The following is a 22,008-nucleotide window of genomic DNA, read 5'->3' on the forward strand; positions in this document are numbered from 1 at the left end:
ATGTTTGATTGATGTACATTTACAAGAACAATACAATAAGTAATTAACCCTCATGCTTCTGTCTATGCAGCTGATCAACGGCCTGGCTGATGAGAAAGTGAGGTGGCAGGAAACCGTTCAGAACCTGGAGTACATGGTGAACAATGTGGCTGGGGACATACTGCTGTCTGCGGGATATGTTGCTTACCTGGGACCCTTCACTGTAAGTCCATACTACCAAGGTTCTAAAGCTTTCTCTTCAACTCTTCAGTCTTATTTGGTGCCAACATATTTTGTATTTCAAAGGGCGAGTACAGAGCTGCAATGGCTGAAGAATGGCTGAAGAAATTCAAAGAATATGAGGTCCCCCACACCAAAGAGCCAAACCTCATTGGTACTCTTGGAGATCCAGTCAAGATCCGTTCTTGGCAGGTAAGAGTGTCTCGCCTTACTGGCAGTAATGTGTCCCGGGGTCATCACGTTTCACCTTGAAACTTGTTTGGTTTCTGTGTTGTTGTTTAAAGATTGCTGGTCTGCCTAACGATATGCTGTCAGTGGAGAATGGTGTGATAACGCGGTACTCCCAGCGCTGGTCTCACTTCATCGACCCTCAAGGCCAGGCCAACAAGTGGATAAAGACAATGGTGAGCCTTCGTCCTTTGGAGCTGCTTTTATTCAGTAATTCTGCTCACTTGCATTCTTTTCCTTTTTGTTCATGTCTAATTATTCTGATGCATTTTTTTTTCCATTTTCACATTTGAATTACTTCTCATCTCCCTTCTTAATTGTTTTAAGTCTTCAGACTTTTACCATTCATTTGTGACACTTAGTTACTTTACCCTGTTTTATCAAATGAGCAGTCGGTGATCTTTACAGTGAGCATCATCAGCTAGAGAAATGGCAGCATCTGTGTTGAATCTGAACATGGAGCCTCAGATAGTTTCTCCTTCTAGCTGTGGTCATTCCATCATTGTTCCTTTGCCTGTCTTTTAATACATAGATATGTGTCCTGTAAACATTTCTAACTGTCTCTTGTTCTACAGCCATAAGTCAACTTCAAGTTTCAGAACTTCATTTTTCGTTCCTGCCCTAGTTGTTCTTTTCAGCTCTTGTTTGCTGTGTTTGATCTGCCATTAATGTATTTTTCATTGTTTAGAACTTAATGCTATACTGCAGCATTCACCTCACATCTGCACACTTTGGAGGTGATTTCTGGCTGTGCTGTCATAAGAATATAAGAAAATTCACAAATGAGAGTGGACCATTGAGTCCGCCTGGCTTGTTTCTTTAGATAATAGCTAAGATGTTCCAATATCTCATCCAGATACTTCTTGGAGATTGTCAAGGTTTCTAATTTGACTACATGTTTCAGTATTTTGTTCTAGAGTTCCACAACCTGTGGCTTAAAGAAGTGCTTCCTGTTTTAAGTCCTAATTATACTTCCCCTTAATTTCTACTGGTATCCTCAAATACGTGATTTGCCGTTAACTTCACTTTATCATTGTCTTTGAGGATTGTGCACACCTGGATTAGGTCCCCATACTGTCCCCTGTGCTCCAGACTTAACAGGTGTAATTCTCAGTATCTGTCACAGTACAACATGTCCTTAAGTCCTGGGATGCACCTGATTGTTCTTCTCAGTACAGCTTCCAGTGCTGCTCTGTCCTTCTTATAGCATGGTGAGCAATGGTCAGTTTTATAAAACTGGCATGCACACAAAATGAGGCTTGAAATGTCCATACACAGCTTTCCACACAGATGTCAGGATTTATAACAGAAAACTTGAAAGAGATAACATCTGTATTCTTTATGGCAATTAGGACCCAACTGTATGCAACATTTCAGAGAAATTGGGAAATGATGGCACTCTTGATGAAGTTGTGAAATGCAGCCAAACCGACAGCTACATGATGACTCAAATCACAGAGCCTTTATTAAAATGTGAATTTGTGTGGCAAACATATTATACCTCAAAAGTGATAATAACTATGATATACTAACTGTATTTGAGTTCCATTTAATGACTGCCAATGCTGCATATTTGCACAGAAGAACGTTTTTGGTTTTTCATCGGTTTATATCACTTGCCTGTTGTCACTTTTTGGTGAACTGTTCAATGGGCCATAAACAGCTCAGCCAAGCTTCACTCCATTATGACCATTGTGCTGTGAACCATTAACTGACCGGCAAGGTGCTACATCCACTTTTTGTATGGTGTGGGTGTATGTATATAAAACATAACATGCATTTGCCAACAAAGTAAGGCAATTTGCAACAGTGTCTGGTTTTCCAATGTGACCAGAGCACTACACTGCACTCATATTGCAATAAGGGTACCTAGTGAGAATAAAACTGCTTTTGTTAACCATGAGCAGTGACATTCCATTAACATATACAAGTTAAATGTGATGCCAAGATGAGACTGTCTCATTGGCCTGGGTCAACCCATAATTTATTTTGAGGCAAAGTGGTTTAGGCAGACATGTTGGTACTGTACATGATTCCTGGCTTATTGGTATGGTAATTGGCTGAACCCTTAGTTTTTCATATGGCGTGTCCTGCTCATTGTAACAGCAGTCACGTCATTACATGTGCCAGTAGTAGCAGCTACCCGCTCAGACGCTGACACCTTGTGCCATTCCCCAAACCACAGAATATAGAACCTCACATGATTTTGTGCTCTCAGTGGTGGAGTACTGTACTGTACTCTTGAAGGCGGGTGGTGGTATCTCGATGTGTCAGGTGGGAGGCTGCTCTACCAGCCAATAAAGTTCTGCATTATCATGACTGCATATATATGAGGTTGATCAGCTTGCTCCATATATGGTTGTTGTAGGGTGGCAACACAAGAGGACTATGATTTATAAACAGTCAATAAACTTTTTTTTTTGGCACGTGTATCTTCCTGTTTATTGTTGTACATATGAATCCACATAAAGTTTTACAAATTGAACCCCAGGACTGTACACAGGACTCCAGATGCTGTCTCACTGGTACATTATATAGCTTGTCCATTAAATCCCTTGATTTACATTCAAAAGTTTTAATGAATATACCCTAACATTTGATTTGCCTTTAGTTGCTTTTTTAACAGATTTTGCGCCATGCTTAGATGATGAAAATGTTCATTCAACATAAACCCCTAAATCCTTTACAGGGTTTGCTTGCTATAGGACAGCGTCTCCTGTCTTGTATTTATACTTGACGTTCCAAAAGCATTCCCCTGAGGGACTCCACTAATGACCCCATTCCATATGCAGCATTCACCTCACATCTGCACACTTTGGAGGTGATTTCTGGCTGTGGTCTGATGCTAGCAGGACGTGGTCTGGCAACCTTTGGTTGTATACTGGAATTAGCAGGGTCAGAAAATGAATACATTATTTTCATCTGAGGGTGGCATACTGGCACATTTGGGCACTCGCACAGTGGTAAAGTTGATGAACAGTATGTCTTAAGAATTCAAATATAGATACTGCATAGGTTTCATGCTGCCTGCGGTCTTGCCCTAAATAAGCGGGTTAGGAAAATGGATGGATGGGCTGATGATGCATGCTATGTATACGTTTTTCTTATTTTGTGTGTTGTTGTTCACCATTCTGAGATGACATGCAAGAGAGAATTTCATTAAACAATAAACCTGACTTGTCCTGTGAACACTACTACCTTAGGGTTATAAAAGATAGTGCTAGAGTGCAGGCCCATTCACCGTCTTTGTGGATTTGTGACTTGGATTTTCCTCTTGTGTTACAAAGACTTGCTGATTAATTTAATAGATAACTCTAAAGTGTACCCTTGTGGACGTGAATGTGTCCAGTTCTGAACTTCCTTTTCCTAGACCTCCCACATACAGTAGTGCCTGACGGTGCTGCTATAGGCTTTGGGTCCAATAAATGAGTGGATGGATCTTTTGCAATGTTTTCATTCTTCTTTATATGTAGCTTCATTGTTTTCCTTCGCCATATCTTTGAGTAGCCTTATCGGCTTCTTTATTCTGTCCTTGCATTTGTTTGTTCCTCTTGTGTGGTGTTGGGTCCTTGTTCTTCATTGGGCACATAGGTATAGATGTTCTGTTTGACAGCCACTAGCCATGGGTTCTGATCCCACCCTGGGTGACTTGTTTTTGCTTCAGTCTCTTTGATGAATTGCACATGTAAATTACTGAATAGTGGAGTCTGTCGTGAAAGTTGCTATGGTCTGGCTGGCATGGTGTAATTTATTTTTCTGAAGTTAATCTTCCGATCTCTGCTCAACAATTTTTCTTTTTGTTTTCTTTTCTTTATACTGATTGAGTCACCTTTCTTTTCTTCTTCGTTTTCTCACCTTTGGATGCTTGTTCTACCTCAACTTTGATGTCACATCTTCTTTATTTTATGTTATATTCTAGGAAAAAGACAAAGGGCTGGATGTCTTCAAACTGAGTGACCGTGACTTCTTGCGAAGTTTGGAGAATGCCATTAGGTTTGGAAAACCTTGTCTCCTGGAAAATGTTGGTGAAGAACTTGACCCGGCTTTGGAACCTGTGCTTCAAAGACAGGCACGTGAAGAGAAATTGTAGAAATGTTCAACGTTGGGCAGCTTTTTCTGAGCACCGACATGAACCAGGCTGGAAACGTTTGGGCTGATTTCTTGAGCTGACAAAATTGAAGCTAGCAAAAATGTGCCAGCTGCTAGGTTTTCATTTCCTCCACACACATCCTGTGTTTGGTTTCTAAACTAAGAAAAACATTTATTGCTCACTTTAACAGCTCTTACTTTTGGATTTTTAGACGTACAAGCAGCAAGGGAGCACTGTGATTAAGTTGGGGGATGCAGTGATCCCATACCACGAAGACTTCAAGATGTACATCACGACCAAGCTGCCGAATCCGCACTACACTCCTGAGATTTCCACCAAGGTCACACTCATCAATTTTACACTGTCTCCAAGGTAGGTGTTCAGGTACCAAGAGTGCACCATTTCATGCCGACTGCCATAGGATTATTTCTCTGATCATATAAAATACTTTAATGGTGGAACATATCTTTACATGTGGGGAATTTCTGACCAGTCCAGTGTATTAAAAACTCTTCCACCTGGCTCTTTGGACTGGTGGGAAATTGCAAATTGGGGCTCACACAAAGATGTGGCTCAATGGTTTAGGAAGAAGTTTGTTGGTTCAAGTCCCATAGCACTGGCTCATTGTGTGATGTTCAGCACTCCAAAAACTAACAATGTGTTCTAGTTTTAAAGATATTAATTTCTGTAAAAAATGTTTTTTTCATATACCTCTAAAATTCTTTCCCATTGTGGTCCCTATTAAAACAGCTTTATTTATTAAAAGTCAAGTGCTTTGGATCTGCCTATTTATTTTCTATATTCTTGGTTTAAGCTCTTTTTTATGTCGTCTTTTCAAGTATTCTCTACAGTATAATTCTTCACTATTGTGCAGTTATGTTTCTTTGTGTGTATTCATGTTCTATTAAGTCCCTTGTGCTCTGTGGGCGCTCCCTGAAGAGGCGGAGCCACCTGTCTGTCTCCGTGTGAACCGCCCCCAGCCCCTATAAAGGCTGTGGAGACTCACTGGTCTAATGTGGTTCACTGTCGTCAGTTCTTGGTGTTGGTGAGTTCTCTTTGTGGTTCTAGTCTAACTGTTGTTTATTGGGTTCTCTAGATTTGTAGGCTCTGCTCTGTTTTTGACTTCGATTTATTGGATACTATTTTGGGACTTTATGCCTTTTGAGCATTTTCGACTTAAAAAGCAGTTTTGAATTTAATCTTTTATTTTATAAAGATTCTATATCTGCCCCTTATATACAGCCAGAGGTTGACAGTTACTCTTTATCTGTTAGGAGCATTTATGGCAGCATTGTTGGAATGACAGATTTGCGGTCAGTTTTCCTTTATGAGAGGCTTTTGCAAGTCTCCCCTGGGAACTGACTGGGTCAAGTGTTCCTCTGCTGGGTGCACCAGTAAGCCCTTTCTGCTGGACCATCCAATGTGGAAGTGGTTTCCTGCTGTCCTTGGCCTATCAAGTTCTGAGTTTCTAGGGTATGATCGATTTTAGTTTTTTATGAGTTAAGCTCCGTTCCCTAAGTCACTCCAGAATGCAATGGAGATTCCCTGGGAAGGGAGAAAGGACTGTCTGTCCAAACTTGGAGCCATTGCCATTTATCCCAGAAGCTGTTTGGTATTCTTGTCTGGGTTAAATCTGGGTACAGATAGTGGAGAGTATCCTCAGAGTTATCTGTCTTGTTACTCTCAATTTCCAGTCTCCCTTGTTAGCTTTGGAGTTGGGTTAGGCCTTGGGGACATGATGCTTCATCCTCTTCCTCCAGGCTTTAAGTTAGGGTTAGGTTCTGGGAAGTAGTTTCCTTGCCTCTAAGACGGGGGCTTCTCCTTTGACCTTGTATGCTGTTATAATGTGGGCCATATCTAGGTGTTCTTAGAGTTGTGGCTTTGAGCTGCAGTATGGGTCTGGCCATGGAGTCACTGGCCTTCGTAATCCTGGTTCCCCAATGGTGTTTGGTCCTGACACACAGAGTCACTCATCTTCGTCATCCAGGTTCCCCTGGCCCTGTTGGCTTTGAGAAATGTAAGGACTGGGAAGTAACTTTGTTTGCTTGGCATATGTTCGAGCAAATGCATCTTGGTACCAAATTCCAGCCCACACCACAAAGAAGTAGATGCTTTAGTGGGTCTCCTAAGTTTCTATTTATATGCCTTGCCGCCAGTATATCATTAGAGAATGCTATATGCGTAATCTCCATTCACCTCGCTTTCCATAGGTGAGATAGTCAATCTAAGATCCCTCTCTTATGGTTGTGTAGGATGTGACAGTTCTATTGTTATGGTTTTCAACCCTTTGAGAAGACCACCTGAGCAGTATCTCCTGTATTTGGAGATTTTGCTCTTAAAACTGCTCAGTCCCTCAGGGTGTGCAATATAATACATAACACTAGGTACTCCCCCTTCAGGAGAGCGTAATTTTAATAGATAATCTGATTTAAAGGCATTCAGCCATAATCCTGCAAATGGTAGCTTCACACCAGTGACTCATCAGGATATACATCAAATGTCTGAACTAGCAGTTTTTCTTCTACGGAGCTGTATTGTAATTTCAACAAAACCTCCTCAGTAGGGCTAAAAGTTTTTGTCTTAGGTAATGCTGAGATTGGTTCTGGATTCTGCAGTACTAAATTGAGCTAAGCAGCTTTGACAATGTTATGTTAATTTTAAAATGTTTTATGTTCTAAAACAGTGCCTGACAGGCCCAGACAGGATCTGTGAAAAGAGCACCACTAACTTCAGATCTTCATTCTTTCTTCCTAGTGGTCTTGAGGACCAGCTCCTAGGCCGTGTTGTGGCTGAGGAACGGCCTGATTTGGAGGAAGCTAAAAATCAGCTGATTGTTAGTAATGCCAAGATGAGACAAGAGCTCAAAGAAATTGAAGACCAGATTCTTTACCGGCTCAGTTCCTCTGAGGGCAATCCTGTGGATGATGTGGAGCTCATCAAAGTGCTGGAAGCCTCTAAGATTAAAGCAGGAGAAATCAAGGTGTGTGACCAATACAGCATTTTGACCTTTTGCCACAAGACTGAACCAAGCATTATGGTTGGAAGATGTGCACTGTGGTGAACTGCTGGTGGTCAGTTGCAAACCCGCAATGTCTGACTCAGAAGTGGTGTCTTTGCAGCATGAACTAATAGGAGAACTCCATTAGTCAGCTGCATGAACTGAGCTCTTTCTCTGTCAGCCCAAACCTTTTCTGTGCAACATCACCATTACACTCCATCCATCCACAGTACAAATCCCGTCCTTGTCGCCACACCATGAAGCATTTCAGTTTGAAGATTTGCATTACCTCTCTGTGTCAGCCCCCATTTTTTCTGTACAACATCACCACTACAACTCCAATCTAGTTACTTAAAGCAAATAAAGAAATTTAATCCAAAGCAAGGAAAAGGGCAACAAAGAAGAAATAACGAAAACCGAGATTTACCATATGCTGTTAAGCAAGAACACTAGAGTTACTCAGAAAAAACAGGATTAGAACAATTTATCTTAAACACCAAACAAGTTAACAATACAAAATTCTGAAGATGCTAAACACAAAACTCAATTCCATTTTAACACACACAAATAAATTAACAATAGTTACAATTTATAAAGCCTAATATTTCCTAGAAAAGATAAAGTGAAAAAGGATTATTCAGTGACAATTTTGAAACCCAAAACTATAATTGTTGCCCAAAGAGCGGCTAACAAATTTTACAAGCACAAAAGGGAGGACAAAAGCTGACCTTCTTCAAGGTAGTAAATGAAGGTTGCCTACTCCCATTTGACAATGCCTCTGCAGAGATCTGAGAGCGATTAAAGCCTTATGCAGAGCTGGCTCAAGTGGCTGAGTCATTCAGGGCAAAGGGAGCCCCCCTTTAGCTCAATTGGCAAAGACAAAGAAATAAATGGAGAATATAACACCAGTGTGGCCAAGAGAAAAACTGCAGGTGATTAACTATGGAAGAGAACAACTGACTAAGGAGATGAATAGAGGGTACAAGAAAAGAAATGCTAGGGCCCAAGTGTGGAGGGCCTGTTTATATAGACAGGAGACGTGCATATTGAAAGTGGGCAATGATTCGAAGGTAGAAGGATTTGAACAGATGTGAGGGAAGACCATAGGTGACCAATGATGAAGTCTTAAAAAGAGTTAGAGAGAGATAGAGAGAATGTGAAAGTGTTCATATAATCTCAAACAGAAAATTCTAAGAGAAGGAAATGAGCAGGGAGTCCAAAAACACAAATTTTAAAAGAAACTCTTATTGTGTGCAAATTACAAGAGTAATGGATGAAAAATGGAGAATATAACAAGCAATATGAATTCACTTCATAGCAGTTAACACTTGATGATTCAAACTTCTCCTTCAGTGCTATGGCCACCAGGTTCACACGCATACAGATAGCGTGAATTGTTGTGCTTCCGTGATTGTGCTTGGAGCAGTTGTGCAGATTGTTATATTGTCAGTGAGTACAATGAAATTTTTAAAGACTTCAGACAGACAGAGTTTGTTCCACCTAAGACAAAAGAGTAATCAAGCCCAGGAAGTGTGAGCCAAAGAGCAGGCAGAAGAAGTTAGCTTTCTCTCACTGACAAGTCTTTCCTTTATTTCAAGAAAGTGTAGAAGCCCACACCACACAAATGGGCCCACAACTTTAGAACATCATGGCAAAGAGATTTTGAAACGCTGGCCACGGTAATACTACTGATGAAAGCCATCGATACAATAAACATGTACAGAAATAAAAATAAATGGTATAAAAGCACTTAAATCAACACTGGACATTCTTGAATATCAGACCACCATACCAATGTTGTAAAGCACCACCACAAGGCCATATTCTGAGGAGATTCTGTCACTTATCTTGTGTTCGTGGGAAGCTTGCCTGGTGTCTTTTTCTGTAAGGGCAATGCCTGACCATATCTGAGTGCCATTCCCCGTGTATTCCTACAGTTTAATCAAACTTTAAATGAAACGCTTAAACTTTTAATTAAATCATCCTTTTGTCTGGGGAGAAAACAATTGTGGGACATTCTGGGGCACAATGTACAGTCTAGTCATCTAAATGACTCCATACCAGGCCAAATATTGTACGTACTTACAGTTTATTGACAATCATGGGTGCTTTACCTGATATTAATGAGCTCCATGTGGAGACTCATTTCAGATTTCCTTCACTCTTCAATGATTTCTTACTCAAACTGTATGTCACCTGTTCTGTATGCCAGCTTTCCTTCTGCATGTACCTATTTTGAGTTGCAGAGTTACTTTGTTTTAAAGATAGAATGTGAAACAAGCAATGACACGACCCACAATTATTGTACCCTGTGGTGAACTGAGAAAAAATGCCAGAGCCAAAATGAATGTGAACATCAGGGAGGGGACTTCTTTAAATGAGGGTGCACCCCCCCTTGTGGAGCGATTGTTAATGAATACGAGGATAAATATCACAGGAGTTAACCAGCCAAGAAAGACTTACAACAAGTATGTTGATTATGATCAAAATGCGAGACCCAATAACCACACAAGATGACCGGGTCATGTTTATCATACCAACAAGCCAAGGCTCACACAGAATTAAAGTTACTAAATGTCCTCTGCTTTTGAACTCCACAGGCCAAGGTGACGGTGGCAGAGCAGACCGAGAAGGACATTGACATCACACGTCTGCTGTATGTGCCTGTGGCTGTCCGCACACAGATACTCTTCTTCTGCGTGTCTGACCTGTCTGCAGTGGATCCCATGTATCAGTATTCACTGGAGTGGTTCTTGAGCATCTTCATGGCTGGCATTGCCAATTCAGAGAGAGCAGGTGAGAGGAGGGGGATACCTTTGTCAAAGAGGGCTGTGGTGTAACAATAAAATTGTGGGCAGCATCCAAAAGAAGCAGTGGGGCTTTCTGGGTGTCCTGATCACTCTGTACTTGCATGGTGCTATTAGCCAATGAATTATCTGTGGTGGTCCATTCTCTTGCCCACTCCACTACACACTACATGTACACACCAGACAAACTGCAGAAGCACATTCCTATTCCCTCCCTCTTTTATCCCCGTGAAGAGTCACTAACTCCACCTCTGTCCACATATTTCTTGAATTTTCCATTTGCATTAGATGATCACCAGGAATTGCAGCACTGGGGCAATGGGACAAAAACCAGTCCTGAATATGACTACAGTTTATCTGAGGGCACCCATTGATCCTAAGCCTAATTTCAGATATGACAGAGTAAGCCGAAGTGCTTGGAGGAAATACAGACATGGGTAATAATAATAATAATAATAATAATAATAATAATAATAATGCATTTTATTTATAGGGCACTTTACATTAGCAGTAAATCTCAAAGTGCTGCATAAAAAAGTTTAAACAAAGGCAAGGCGAAATAAAAACAGAGATAAAACAACAGAGATCATTATAGCATTCTTGTTAATATGGGTAGAGCTAGGATTCAAACTGATGTCCCCGACCTTCCTATTTTACTTTAAATTCTTACTTTTACAGTTCTCTACTGATAAAGCAGAGGACATACAAGCTGAATTTTAAAAGTAATCTTTTAACACATACACCACTGTCACTGCACTTGTGTTTGAGAAACACAGAACTGATACTGTTATTAATCTGATGCGTGGACCACGACACGGCTTGTGGGTGATCTGGGGGACTTTTGCCATGTCATAATTCAACACAACACAGCAGCCTTTTTATCTTTTTTTCTTTCTTTTTTTTTTTTTGCACACAGATACAGTTGGGCAGCGCATCATTAATATAAACACCTACTTCACGTTCAGCCTCTACAGCAATGTCTGCCGCAGCTTGTTTGAGAAACACAAGCTTATGTTTGCATTCCTTCTCTGTGTGAGGATCCTGATGAATGAAGGCAAGATCGATATGGTAAGGAGGCCAGCCAGCCAATATCATTACTCAGTTTAAAACATATCTCTGGATGGATTCATCATCTGGGATGCTGGTAGAGGGTTAATGTGAAAAGTAGACGTGCAGAGTAGTGGTCTGACATAGGAGCATAGAGAAGGCTCTCATATAGGGATGTAATAAATGTTAATTAGCACATGCAAGTAAGAATTGGACTGCATTCTGTTCATGTGACAATAATGACTCTAAACCTATAAAGGGTACTTAGTGACCCCATGGGTTCCTTTTTGTTGCATTATCACATAGGCCCACTTGGTGGCACCACATTCAAAAAAAGTGAACAAATAAAAAAGAAAAACTCACAAAATTAAAAACAAATTCCAAACAGCCTCATGATGAAGAGGCAATTCGTAAGTATAATTTTACATCATAATATATAAACCGCCACAGTTAAACAGGAATTTTAAAAGCTTAAGGCTTTCTAAAGTGCTCTTAAAGTTGTTGTTCGTACAGGAGACGGAGAGAGCTCACTTACTTGTTGGTCTTCCTCTTGTGTTACAGGGTGAATGGCGATATCTGCTGTCAGGTGGCACTGTGCAGGCTTTGTCTTCAAACCCAGCACCTGACTGGATCTCGGATAGAGCTTGGCAGGATATCCTTGCTCTGACTGGCCTAGATAACTTTGCAGACTTTGCAAAGAGTTTCCCAGAAAATCTGGAAGGGTTTAAAAAGATTTTTGACAGCTCCAACCCTCACAGGTAACGTAAAGTTAGGTCTGTTTTTGCGATCAAGTTGAACGGTGCTGATAAAAAGTGAACGGCATCCTTGTTTTGTAATAGAGTGGCACTCCCAGGGAAGTGGGACAGTTGCTTGGACCCCTTTCAGAAGCTGCTCGTTCTCCGTTGTCTCCGTGCAGACAAGGTCACCAATGGCATGCAGGATTTTGTGTCCCTTAACCTTGGACAAAAGTTTATTGAACCTCAGGTAAGCTGATTTCTGCCGCTCACTTTCTATCACCAAAGACGCAATTTGGTAAATTGTTACAGAGAGAAAGCAAAAACAATTTAAGGTTGGCATGATGGCACTTTCTTTGCATCAGGAAAAACAAAAAAGAATGAATTAATTTCTTGCACCCTGGATAATGGCCTGAGAAACTCACTGAAAATATCTGTCTGAGAGCTTATTTGGGATGTCTGTCTATCTATCTATCTATCTATCTATCTATCTATCTATCTATCTATCTATCTATCTATCTATCTGGTATAGCGCAGCATTGTTCATAATGGCACTCAGTTTTGTTTTTAATTTTCTCATTCACAACAACCTCCAGGGGATCCAGAAAGTGTCCCATAACTAAACCTGCCTTTGCAGTTAAATTGTTGATTCACTGGGCCTCTCTTTAAGTGATGTTACCAGCCCAGAACACCACAGCATAGGAAATTACACTGGCCATTATAGAGTTGTAGAAGATGTGACAGATGTCACTTCCCACATTGAAGGAACACTGTCTCCTAATGAAGAAAAGCCTGCTCTGCCCTTTCTTATATATTTCCTCTGTGTTTTGAGACCTGTCCAGCCTGTCATTAATGTGGACCCCCAAGTAGTTGTAGGAGGTGGACCACCTGTATATCCAACTCCTTGAATAATGACTGGACGTAGAGGCTCTTTGTGGTGATGAAAGCCAAAAACCAGTTCTTTGGTTTTGCTGATGTTAAAATGCAGACAATTCTTTCTTCATCAAGAAACAAAGTTCTCCACCTGAGTCGTCCCTTCTGTCTCATCTCCTTTATCAATACACCTCATATATACAGAATCATCTGAGAATTTTTGCAAGTGATGTGATCTGCTGTTCTACTTATACTGAGAGGTGTGCAGAGTGAAGCGAACAGGAGACCGGATTGTTCCTTGTGGTGCATCAGTGTTGCTTACATTATATAGTGATTTTTAATGATAATAACAATATAACAAAATTTAGGTTGGTATACCCAGGACTAAATAGATACAAACATACGCACCTCAGTATTTAGGCTCTTCATAGTTAAATCTATGAACCTACAGTGTCAGCTATCTCCCCCTCTCTCCTGTTTATTTTCCTCAGTATGCTTTTATGTAGGTTTCCTATTTTATTTGACCTTATGAGAATCTGATTTTTTTATACCTCTTGAGTCATTTCCACATTTAGATATTACCAGAAGAAGGTAAACCAACCTTCTTTTGTCGTAACCTAGGAGCCCTAAAGCACAAGTGCCAAAGCATGTAGTCCCAGACGCCTCCAATAATGCCCACTAGAGGGGGATATACAACAAACCCCAGCCCATAATAAAGGCAAGCACTGAATCTTTATAAAACAAAAGGGTTTGTTTCATGAAAATATACATGAATCTCCGTAGAGTACACAAGACATAAAGGAGTTGTCAGCACAGGTAATCCAAGGTGAACAACACGGAATCCCAAAAACTGTTGAAATAACCAAGCAAAAAAATTCAATGAATGAATCCCAAAAAGCACAGATCAAAACTAGAAAACAAACTTCCAAGCAGATTTAAAATGAACGGCAAGGAACTGTGGGAGACACTCTGCATTTATAGGATGGAGGGCAGTCATTGGCAGGGATTGGCCTCTTGGGGACCTCCCCAAAAAAATCCATGGAATTTAAAGCAGGCAGCTTATAGACAAGATCAAAACCAAAGAATAATGTGCTTAATCAACAAGGGTAACATTAACATTTATAAATTGAACACAAAATACATTAAACAAGACTTTGATCCTTAGCCAGGAATGGAACCCTGCCTGAAACATGACACCCTTGTTTTGAATTATCATAGGTGCTGCTAAGAAACAATAACCGTAAATTGTATATAAACATATAGGCCATGGATGCATCAGCAAGCAAATTGAGGAGAGATTCATTTTCCCTCTACCCACTCTCTAACCCCCTTATTTAGCCCAGAGTCACAGGGAGCCATTACATACACTAAGAGAGGATCAAGGCAGGAATCGACCCTAAACAGGAGGCCAGTCCACCACTTTCACTCACATTCGGCCAATTTAGAGTCGCCAAACAAGTAACACTTATATCTTGGGAACAAACCTCTGAATACCCAGACGAATACCCACAACAATGTGCCTGGCCTTGGGATTCAAAGCTACAACTCTGAACTCTGTCCTAAGCGCGAGGCCACCACACCATCCAAGGTAAAGTTTCTTATGCAAAATAAAAACTACAGTGCATCCAGAAAGTATTCACAGCGCATCACTTTTTCCACCTTTTGTTATGTTACAGCCTTATTCCAAAATGGATTAAATTCATTTTTTTCCTCAGAATTCTACACACAACACCCCATAATGACAACGTGAAAAAAGTTTACTTGAGGTTTTTGCAAATTTATTAAAAATAAAAAAAACTGAGAAATCACATGTACATAAGTATTCACGGCCTTTGCTCAATACTTTGAGAAAGCACATGTACATAAATATTCACAAAAGGTTGAATGAAGGTACATGAAGCTCAAAATTGAGCTCAGGTACATCCTGTTTCCCCTGATCATCCTTGAGATGTTTCTGCAGCTTAATTGGAGTCCACCTGTGGTAAATTCAGTTGATTGGACATGATTTGGAAAGGCACACACCTGTCTATAGAAGGTCCCACAGTTGATAGTTCATGTCAGAGCACAAACCAAGCATGAAGTCAAAGGAATTGTCTGTAGACCTCCAAGACAGGATTGTCTCGAGGCACAAATCTGGGGAAGTTTACAGAAAAATTTCTGCTGCTTTGAAGGTCCCATTGAGCTCAGTGGCCTCCATCATCCGTAAGTGGAAGAAGTTCGAAACCACCAGGACTCTTCCTAGAGCTGGCTGGCCATCAAAACTGAGCAATCGGGGGAGAAGGGCCTTAGTCAGGTAGGTGACCAAGAACCTGATGGCCACTCTGTCAGAGCTCCAGAGGTCCTCTGTGGAGAGAGGAGAACCTTCCAGAAGGACAACCATCTCTGCAGCAATCCACCAATCAGGCCTGTATGGTAGAGTGGCCAGACGGAAGCCACTCCTTAGTAAAAGGCACATGGCAGCCCGCCTGGAGTTTGCCAAAAAGCACCTGAAGGACTCTCAGACCATAAGAAACAAAATTCTCTGGTCTGATGAGACAAAGATTGATCTCTTTGGAGTGAATACCAGGCGTCACGTTTGGAGGAAACCAGGCACTGCTCATCACAAGGCCAATACCATCCCTACAGTGAAGCATGGTGGTGGCAGCATCATGCTGAGGGGATGTTTTTCAGCGGCAGAAATTGGGAGACTAGTCAGGATAAAGGGAAAGATGACTGCAGCAATGTACAAAGACATCCTGGATGAAAACCTGCTCCAGAGCGCTCTTAACCTCAGACTGGGGCAACGGTTCATCTTTCAGCAGGACAACGACCCTAAGCACACAGCCAAGATATCAAAGGAGTGGCTTCAGGACAACTCTGTGAATGTCCTTGAGTGGCCATCCAGAGCCCAGAGTTGAATCTGATTGAACATCTCTGGAGAGATCTTAAAATGGCTGTGCACCGACACTTCCCATCCAACCTGATGGAGCTTGAGAGGTGCTGCAAAGAGGAATGGGCGAAACTGGCCAAGGATAGGTGTGCCAAGCTTGTGGCATCATATTCAAAAAGATTTGAGGCTGTAATTGCTGCCAAAGGTGCATCGACAAAGTATTGAGCAAAGGCCATGAATACTTATGTACATGTGATTTCTCAGTTTTTTTTATTTTTAATAAATTTGTAAAAACCTCAAGTAAACTTTTTTCACGTTGTCATTATGGGGTGTTGTGTGTAGAATTCTGAGGAAAAAAATGAATTTAATTAATTTTAGAATAAGGCTGTAACATAACAAAATGTGGAAAAAATGATGCGCTGTGAATACTTTCCGGATGCACTGTATGTACCGTAATAAACATGTGTCAGCTGTCAAGGCTTTATCAGATTCAACAGCACTTAAGCTGTACTTTAGACTTTCATTTTATTTTGCAGTGTATAATCTCGTTCTTTATCTATAAACATATGTATATTTCTGAATGTGTGGAATGGACGGTCTTTACCCATGCAGAGCTCAATGCCGATGTCTTTAGTAGTAGGCTGCTACTTGCTGAGCTCCACCTTTTGATTTTCAGGTTTTTCTTTAAAGGCCTGCCTTCTGGCTGATCTTGTCTACAACTTGGTTTCCAAGGGAGTATCCGGTGTTTGTTGATTATGACATCATCGAGGGTGGGGTTCATTCAGCCAGAGTGTGACTTGATACTCCTACAACTACCACTACAGTCTTCTGTATGAGGAGTACAAAACAGGGATCCATCTTAGAAGACTCAGAGCTCCTGCTGCTGTGTATAAGCTGTCTCAGCACATTGTCAGATATGTTGGAGTGGTTGCAACTTCTCATTGTAGAAAAAATTAATTTGATTAGATGGCAGATTTCAGGTCATGGTCTATGAATTTAGAAACTCACAACAGCTTGTTTCTGGCATTTTTTTTTGCCACACCACTGTTATGCACATTAACAGAAATGGCTCAATTATGACGATACCTTGCGTTCATCTAAAAGTTGTAAAGTACTGTAGTATGACATTTGCCATGAAACGTCAAGTCCAGCACCCTTCATGTGGTCTAAAGTAAAATAACACAAGCAGAATGTGAGACAGCATTCATTTCTAAGGATGAGTGTTTTTCAGATACTGTACCTGCAACCCCCTAGGACGGACAGGAAGGTGGTGTCCAGAATTCAGTTTAACCCACCAACCACTATTGGAGGACAATAACCCAGATAGGATCAGTTGTGTCCCTGAAGCTGCTTGTCTGCTCCTTTAAGTGCTCTCCTTGCTGGATCCATCAGGCTGTAGTGCAGCATTCAACCCTCAGGTCACGTACTTGACTTTAACACTAAAACTGGGCGATGGCATACAGAGAGTCAGTCCTGACAGTTAAAATTCAAAAGTCCATATAAACGTCAGCTCTCTGCTATGAGATTAAACAGATGATTTTCTCAAGAGAGTACCTTTTTTCTTCTACCTGCAAGTGCACTCAGGGCCTACGTGGCCTTCTTATTTGATTTCTACCCAGCCATCTGCCTTTTTCCCTTTCTTAAAGCCTGATTTAGTTCTTTACTCTTTGTTAGGCAAATACCTCACCTCATCCTCGCCTTCCTGCTGAGATACCATATTCAGAAATATCAGAAAACTATGAGGAATCCTAATCATGAGTTAACTCATTTTAAGTACAGGCATAGACTTGACCTGGCCCCTTGAATAATTACCTTTAATGGGCATCGTCCCTGATCCTCTGTGCCGTCTTTGCCCCTTTGTCATTTTTATGTACATGTTCTAGCTTCGTCCTGCAGTTTTGCTTTTATGTTCTTTAATTTATCATTCTTCATGTTTTTTGTACATGTTTGTAACTGTTCCACCTTTACCTCAGATTCTGAGATTCTCATGGCCACCTTTGGATCTTGTTACTTCAAATAGACATTTCTTGCTTGCTGCTACGTATCGTTAGTGCTTTGGTTATACTGATGGCTATTAACACCACTTTAGAAAACATACTCATGGTGTAACATTCAAATGCATTCAAGGACTTAATTGTTTTGAAAGGATTTTGCCTGTGTCCAGCCACCACAAAAAAAACTCCCACTGTTCCAGTATGGTGCAATGGTGTCACCCTCTGCACTCAGGTCCCAGTCCTGGTGGTTTGGCGTGTGGTGGGTTTGGCAGCTCGCTTACTATTAGTGCATGCTCCCAACCTTACTTTATTTGAAAGACAGAGATATCACAAAGTTATTTATTCAGCATTTTGGTAACCATGAATTAAAAATAACAGTCATTACAGAATGTAATTGCATGTGTTAATACTATGACATACCATCTCCTAAGCCCACTTTAACCTAAACAGGGTCCCAGTGGGCTGCAGCATATTCCAGCAACCACAGGGTGCAAGGCTTTAAGAATCCCTGGACAGGGTGCCAGTCCATCGCAGGGATGTATTATTCGTACACTTGATAAGAAGAATTTAGGAGTCATAATGGACTCTAAGCTATCGACTTTCTGACAGCGTTCAGAAGCCATTAAGAAGGCTAACAGAATGTCAGGTTATATAGCGCCTTGATGTATGGAGTACAAGTCACAGGAGGTTTTGCTCAAGCTTTATAATGTACTGGTGAGGCCTCATCTGGAGTACTGTGTGCAGTACTCCAGATGAGAGTACTGCACATGACAAGAAATGACTGTTCACATTTAATAGAGTACACAAAATGTATAATTTTTACAGCATTTTACAATGTCATCATATATTTAAAAATGTAAAAGTTAATGTAACTGCAGTGCAGTTACCAGAAAGATATTCCAGCAGTAGTATGAATCATTGTACAAAAAATAAAAAAACCTCCGCAGTTCATGTGTCTTTGTTTGAAAGATTGTAGTGAAATTCAAAGCGAACCATTCACCCAAAATTTGGAAAAAAAAGTTGATAATAGAGGTGAAAAAAGGAAACTTCTTGCACGTGGTATTCCTCCAGAGGCTTTAGTATCTAGGTTACATTTCTTGCTGTCGTTCACGGCATGTAGTGTATGTACATATGGTCAGAAAACTCTGTCCTTAATGCCTATCTGACTAACAGTTCATGTTTCTTTCTGGCTGTCTAATTTCAATCTAAGAACATTAGCTTCAGCTTATACGGGGTGGAACAGAAAGTTAAAGTTATGTTATATTCAAGTTCAAACTAAGCAAAAACAAACATTAATTTACCATTAACTAATTTTGACTTTTACAAGTAAATTAAATCATTTAAGCTGGATGCTGAGTTGTTTAATGTAGAAATACATACAGACTGACAGACATTTTTTTTTTACAAACGCACCTCAACAAGTGAATGTGCAGGGCAAGTAGCAAAGCACCCCTGAGTAAGATTCCCTCTCTAGGTAAGACCTACACGTGATGTGATTGACCTTGGATGTTCCGAATTTTGTGCTCACCTCCTTTTGGGTGTCACTTCTCCATTTTCAGAAACAACTAAAAAGATCTCACAAAAGCTCTTCTTTATATAAAACAAAAAAACTCTTTTTGTATCTCTCTGAGGAGCTCAAGGTTTGAATAAACTGAGTACTCGCCCCTTATTAAAGACCTGGTTGGAGTGAAAATCAACAGCCACAGCAGTCCACAAGTCCAAAATCTACAACCAGTACAGTGTAATACTGGTTTTCTTTTTCAGGATATCATCTGGCTTCCTGCTGCATGCCCTAGAAATTATTCACACAGCAAGACAATTGTTTACTCTGTGTGTAGATTTTTGAGGAGCTCAAGTTCCATACTAAGATGTGTAGAAATTTGTGTGCTAATGTAGTTTCCTTTAAGATGACTGTTCACATTTGACATGTTCTGTCACCTTTTTATCTGCTTGCTTTCATCTTTCTTCCAGACGTCGGACCTCTCAGTGGTGTTCAAAGAGTCATCTTCTGTTACGCCTCTCATCTTTGTGCTCTCTCCTGGGACTGACCCAGCAGCTGACCTTTACAAGTTTGCTGAAGAAATGAAATTCTCCAAAAAGATGAGCGCCATTTCATTGGGTCAGGGACAGGTGAGAAGTCCTTTACACTTTGAATGACACACACTTGACACCTCTTGTTTAGTGTACCATATAGTGCCTTTTACCTTGCGATTACAGCACGAGTGCAACAATAGAGTGATGCAGTTTTAAACATACTTGGTATGTGGAATTCTTACAATTAGAGATGGTCAGGGATGTTCTTCAGTGGTAGCAGCCCTTTATAAATCTATGATGGCCAATGCTGTAACTGAGACTTTCAATCTTTCTGGTGCATACCTATACAAAGTAAAACTTTCAAGTGAGTTAATTTAGAAAAAAGAATGTCAATCATCTATCGGACATTTTCTTCATTTTAATATGTATATTGTGCACTATAAGCTCCTGGTCAGTTCTCAGCATGGCTGCTGTCTGTTCAGAGATTGCCTGTTCTGCCAACATGTTTTTTCTTGGCATACGCCAGTTTTCTTGCACATCCCAATCAGATGCCTGCTATGTTTACGAGTGTCTCTAAAGTGGTCTGCTGTGAGTGAGTGTGTGCAGGTGTGTGGATGAGTGCACCCTGTAATGGACTGGCCTCCTAAATGGGACAGGGAACTGCTTTGTAAATGAAGTAAGCTCTGCCTTCACATAGTAGTCTGTGTGATTTTTAGAAAATGGACTGATGGGTATAACACAGCATTGTCAACAAGTGTAATTATCTGGATTAATCTCAAAAATCCAAAAATAATGTTGTGGAGTACTGCTGCATACAGTTAGGCCACATCCACTGTCAGACTGGAAGTCCATTGTTATGATGTAAATGATGTTGTATTGTTTGCGGACATCAGGCTACGTCTACATTCATGTCTGGAGTCTACTGCAGTGACAAAACTTATTCCTAACCTTCTCAGGTTGATGACGTTTATCGAAATGTTACTGTTTGTTGGGTTAAATTGGTTCATAAGTTCTTAGTTTCTTTGGTTTCAGCATTGCTACATGTACAGAGTGCGGTGAAGTTCTTACTTGCATGTGCTAATCAACAGGCAGGATGTCGCCACTCTCCAGCACCATGATCAGCAAGTGTTACTACCTTACCGTGGACCTTCTGTCTTCCTCACCGCAAGACTTCTGTTTTCTTCATCGGAAAAAACTATCTTATCTTGAAGTTAGAAATATAATAGAATGTGAGGTTAAAATAAAAATATTTACCATGTTAGATTTTTCCATCTTTTACTATTACAGCATGGAACCGTATTGTATTTAGCAGCCCTATTGAGGGTTACTTTGAATAACAATAGTTATTAGGAGACCCTTAAAGAAATACTTCACCCAAAATGATATTTTTTTATATTTTTCCTATTCCCATGTACTTTGCAGTGGTGCCTGAGAAAAATGTTTAATCTAAAGTTTTCGTACAGAATGCAGTGAGAGAGAAGTTTCTGATATACCGTATTTACATGTGTACCACGGCACATTTTTTCCCCAAAAATTAGCATTAGAAAATCAGGTGCTTGTCATACACGAGGAAATGTAATTCTGTATTGTTTACTTCTTCTGCTTGGGCTCGCTTGCTCGCGCTCTCTCACTCACTCACACGCTCTCTCTCTCACTCGCAAACTCGCTCTCTCTCTCTCTCACTCACACGCTCTCTCTCTCACTCGCAAACTCGCTCTATCTCTCTCGCTCTTGTTTTTGAATCAGTTTGGCGTCGTCATTCAGCATGGATAGTAGCAAGCATTTATGCTCCTTCACGGTGGGAGAGAACCTAAAAGTGATTGTGGAAGCAGAGAAGATAGAAAATCGGGCAGCAGAGTCATGTGTTTGAGATTGGTGACAGAAGAAAGAAAAACTTTCGTCATGCAATAAAAACAGATGGGCATTTCGCGGAAAAAGTGCCCTAAATGCTTCCTATACAATCACAATGTGCATCGTGCACGGGGCAAAACAATTTTCACGATTTCCTTTGCAAAAATTAGGGTACGCGTCTTACACGGAGGGTGAGTGGTACACGAGTTAAAACGGTAATAGAAGGCAATATTGACAAGTGCAGTACAATGGCAAACAATGTGA

At 40.7% G+C, this 22,008-nt stretch overlaps 1 protein-coding gene across 1 annotated transcript in view; it reads left to right on the plus strand.

Moving 5' to 3' along the window:
* dnah1 (dynein, axonemal, heavy chain 1) overlaps positions 1-22,008 on the plus strand; it is a 145,803-nt gene that overhangs the window by 101,230 nt on the left and 22,565 nt on the right. The window contains exons 58-68 of the mRNA XM_039771584.1: positions 71-202; positions 286-411; positions 504-623; positions 4,367-4,516; positions 4,749-4,909; positions 7,292-7,517; positions 10,136-10,331; positions 11,259-11,410; positions 11,951-12,147; positions 12,229-12,373; positions 19,831-19,989. Of these exons, the coding sequence (XP_039627518.1) occupies positions 71-202; positions 286-411; positions 504-623; positions 4,367-4,516; positions 4,749-4,909; positions 7,292-7,517; positions 10,136-10,331; positions 11,259-11,410; positions 11,951-12,147; positions 12,229-12,373; positions 19,831-19,989 (1,764 nt within the window). The remainder of the gene's footprint in view (positions 1-70; positions 203-285; positions 412-503; positions 624-4,366; positions 4,517-4,748; positions 4,910-7,291; positions 7,518-10,135; positions 10,332-11,258; positions 11,411-11,950; positions 12,148-12,228; positions 12,374-19,830; positions 19,990-22,008) is intronic.

The sequence above is a fragment of the Polypterus senegalus genome, chromosome 12 (genome assembly GCF_016835505.1).
Source record: "Polypterus senegalus isolate Bchr_013 chromosome 12, ASM1683550v1, whole genome shotgun sequence".
NCBI lineage: Eukaryota > Metazoa > Chordata > Cladistia > Polypteriformes > Polypteridae > Polypterus > Polypterus senegalus.